The sequence below is a fragment of the Chiloscyllium plagiosum genome, unplaced genomic scaffold (assembly GCF_004010195.1).
Source record: "Chiloscyllium plagiosum isolate BGI_BamShark_2017 unplaced genomic scaffold, ASM401019v2 scaf_5665, whole genome shotgun sequence".
Classification (NCBI taxonomy): Eukaryota; Metazoa; Chordata; class Chondrichthyes; order Orectolobiformes; family Hemiscylliidae; genus Chiloscyllium; species Chiloscyllium plagiosum.
The window spans coordinates 1-4,023 of NW_025212796.1; the positions used below are offsets into that span (position 1 = coordinate 1).

Sequence of the window (4,023 nt, forward strand, 5' to 3'; positions counted from 1 at the left end):
TTCTCTCTCAATGGTAGCCCCCAGGACGCTGATAGTGGGGGGGATTCAGTGATGGTAACACCACTGAACGTCAAGGGGGCGATGGTTAGATTCTCTCTCAATGGTAGCCCCCAGGACGCTGATAGTGGGGGGGATTCAGTGATGGTAACGCCATTGAACATCAAGGGGGGCGATGGTTGGGTTCTCTCTGCTGCAGATTGTCCACCGCAGAAGTGTCCCATGTGACGACACAGTAGCATGATGGGAACGCGGGGAGAATGGTGATGCAGGAATAAACCGGGAGCGTTCCTGTTCTCTCTTTGCAGGCGATACTGTGACAACCTATCTTACCGACTCCTGAGCGCGGCCAATTTCGGCAAGATCATGAGGGACGTCTTCCCCAACTTCAAGGCGCGGCGGTTAGGAGGGAGAGGTCAATCCAAATATCCTTGCCATGCGTGAGCGAAAACGGCGAGGGTTGGGCTATGGAAACCAGCGTCAATACTCCCCTTTGCTGGAAGACACACAGGCTCAGGGGTTAGCTCAGTTTGTTCAAAGCGCCAGGGACCCAGGTTCGAGTCCCGGCGCGGGCACCTGTCTGTGTGAAGTTTCCTTCAGGTGCTCCGGTTTACTCCCATTGTCCGAAGATGTGCAGGTTAGGGTGGATTGGCCGTGCTAAATTGTCCCATAGTGCCCAGGGATGTGCAGGTTAGGGTGGATTGGCCATGCTACATTGTCCCATAGTGCCCAGGGATGTGCAGGTTAGGGTGGATTGGCCACGCTACATTGTCCCATAGTGCCCTGGGATATGCAGGTTAGGGTGGATTGGCCATGCTACATTGTCGAGGAGAAAGTGAGGTCTGCAGATGCTGGAGATCAAAGTTGAAACTTTATTGCTGGAACAGCACAGCAGGTCAGGCAGCATCCAGGGAACAGGAGATTCGACGTTTCGGGCACAGGCCCTTCTTCAGGAATGAGCAGAGAGTGTTCAGCAGGAGAAGATAAAAGGTAGGGAGGAGGGACTTGGAGGAGGGGAGTTGGAAATGTCTTCTTCTTGACCTCTCCGCCTCCATCCTACTCCCACCTATCACCCTCACCTTGACCTCTTTCCACCTATCACATTTCCAACGCCCCTCCTCCAAGTCCCTCCTCCCTACCTTTTATCTTCTCCTGCTGAACACTCTCTGCTCATTCCTGAAGAAGGGCCTGTGCCCGAAACGTCGAATCTCCTGTTCCCTGGATGCTGCCTGACCTGCTGTGCTGTTCCAGCAATAAAGTTTCAACTTTGATATCCAAATGAATCCAACAAGAACTGGACCAAGCATATGTGGTACTCATAATCTTCTTCATCCTAAGTATACGCATGATTTTACTACAACTGCTAAGTATTTCATCAGTAATATTTTCAGCAACATAACACAAAACATCGCAGATAAGAAAAACTGCAGCATATTAACATGCCAAATTTCCCCTAAAGTAAATGCATTAAAATTCCATCAAATTTGACAATATTGTTATGTATTTGGCTTTAAGGGGTTAACACGTAGGGGGTTCCATACAACAGCCAAGCAGGGTGAGATCAATAGTTGTGATGTTGAGAAGATATGCTCTTCTTCATTAGGGTAAATAAAACCACAGAAAGTAGACAAAATCAAACACAAAATATTGCTGAGGAAAGGAGTGAACAAAGACAGAAATGGGAACTATTTAAATGTAAATCTATGATTCGCTCCAGTAATAATATCTAACAATATTCAATATCTAGGATCATACCAAAAGAGTACTTTGAAGTATTAAAGGGATTTTCTGCTATCTAGTGATCTCTGAGGCATGAAGTTTCCCTTTCTTGATATGTGCAAGATCAAGACAAACACTAGGCATACAGTAACAGTGATATCACCGCAGGGAGTTGGCAGCCAATTACACTGAAGTATTCTCAAACAGCAAATCAGAAAGTAAAATGCAGTAAAATCTTCTACTCAATTAAAATTTCCACAGAGTAAATACAAATCATCAGTGATACACATGGGATTAAAGTAGCTGAAATATCATAACTTTTTTTTAAATTTGAAAAAAACATTATTGCCATAATAATGGCAAAAAAGCATCCCAGTGATATAACATTAGATTTCTATGAGTAACTATTGAGTTATTAAAATTAAATTGCATTTATATAGTAACTGTTATGGCCACAGAAAGATCCAAAATGCTTTACAGCCAATAAAGTACTTTGGAAGTACAGTCAGTGTTGACACATAGCAGGCAATTTACATGTAGCAAGCTCCCACAAAAAGAAATGCTGTACTAATTATTGAAAAAATATTGACTATGACACCTGGAACAACTTTCTCATCAGTGGTGAGGTTCTGGAACCCACGAGTTCAAAGGGTAATACAGGCAAAAACCATAATCACATTAAAACATGCGGTGGAACAGTCAATGGGTTTAGGAATCAAAATTTGGAGAGTGGGATTAGTGTGACGAGGTATTCATCGACTGGTATGGACATAATGTGCCAGACGACTACCTTCTGTGCATGAAATCTTACTGTGTTTTCTATGTATCTATAACTCTTATTAAAAATAGTGCCATTGGCTCTTCTATGTCTACATTAGAGGACAGACAGGCCTTCACTTAGTAGGCTCTCGTCAAAAAGATAGCAGCTTAAATCTTCCAACTTCCCTCACTGGATTGGAATGTGTTGCTGGAAAAGCGCAGCAGGTCAGGCAGCATTGCTAAATTGTCGCATAGTGCCCAGGGATGTGCAGGTTAGGGTGGGTTGGCCATGCTAAATTGTCTCATAGTGTCCAGGGATGTGCAGGTTAGGGTGGGTTGGCCCTGCTAAATTGTCTTGTAGTGTCCAGGGATGTGCAGGTTAGGGTGAGTTGGCCATGCTAAATTGTCCCATAGTGCCCAGGGATGTGCTGGTTATGGTGGATTGGCCAGGCTAAATTGTCCCATAGTGCCCAGGGATGTGCAGCATTGGGTGGATTGGCCATGCTAAATTGTCACGTAGTATCCAGGGATGTGCAGGTTAGGGTGGATTGGCCATGCTACATTGTCCCATAGTGCCCAGGTATGTGCAGGTTAGGGTGGATTGGCCATGCTAAATTGTCCCATAGTGCCCAGGAATGTGCAGGTTATGGTGGATTGGCCATGCTAAATTGTCCCATAGTGCCCAGGGATGTGCAGGTTAGGGTGGATTGGCCATGCTAAATTGTCCCATAGTGCCCAGGGATGTGCAGGTTAGGTGGGTTGGCCATGCTAAATTGTCCCATAGTGCCCAGGGATGTGCAGGTTATGGTGGATTGGCCATGCTAAATTGTCCCATAGTGTCCAGTGATGTGCAGGTTAGGGTGGTTTGGCCATGCTACATTGTCCCGTAATGTCCAGGGATGTGCAGGTTGGCCATGCTAAATTGTCCCATAGTGTCCAGGGATGTGCAGGTTAGGGTGGATTGGCCATGCTAAATTGTCCCATAGTGTCCAGGGATGTGTAGGTTAGGGTGGATTGGCCATGCTAAATTGTCCCATAGTGTCCAGGGATGTGTAGGTTAGGGTGGATTGGCCATGCTACATTGTCCCGTAATGTCCAGAGATCTGCAGGTTATGGTGGATTGGCCATGCTAAATTGTCCCATAGTGCCCAGGGATGAGCAGGTCAGGGTGGATTGGCCATGCTAAATTGTCCCATAGTGTCCAGGGATGTGCAGGTTAGGGTGGATTGGCCATGCTAAATTGTCCCATAGTGCCCAGGGATGTGCAGGTTAGGGTGGATTGGCCATGCTAAATTGTCCCATAGTGCCCAGGGATGTGCAGGTTAGGCTGGATTGGCCATGCTAAATTGTCCCATAGTGCCCAGGGATGTGCAGGTTAGGCTGGATTGGCCATGCTAAATTGTCCCATAGTGCCCAGGGATGTGCAGGTTAGGCTGGATTGGCCATGCTAAATTGTCCCATAGTGCCCAGGGATGTGCAGGTTAGGGTGGATTGGCCGTGCTAAATTGCCCCATAGTGCCCAGGGATGTACAGGTTAGGGTCGATTGG

The 4,023-nt window shown here is 46.6% G+C and overlaps 1 protein-coding gene across 1 annotated transcript in view; it reads left to right on the top strand.

The window, feature by feature from the left end:
- Window positions 1–305: 305 nt before the first annotated feature.
- rfx5 (regulatory factor X, 5) overlaps window positions 306–4,023 on the top strand; it is a gene marked incomplete at its 5' end in the record, with an annotated part of 19,225 nt that continues 15,507 nt past the window's right edge. The window contains one exon of the mRNA XM_043686090.1: window positions 306–422. Coding sequence (XP_043542025.1) covers window positions 306–422 — 117 coding nt within the window. The remainder of the gene's footprint in view (window positions 423–4,023) is intronic.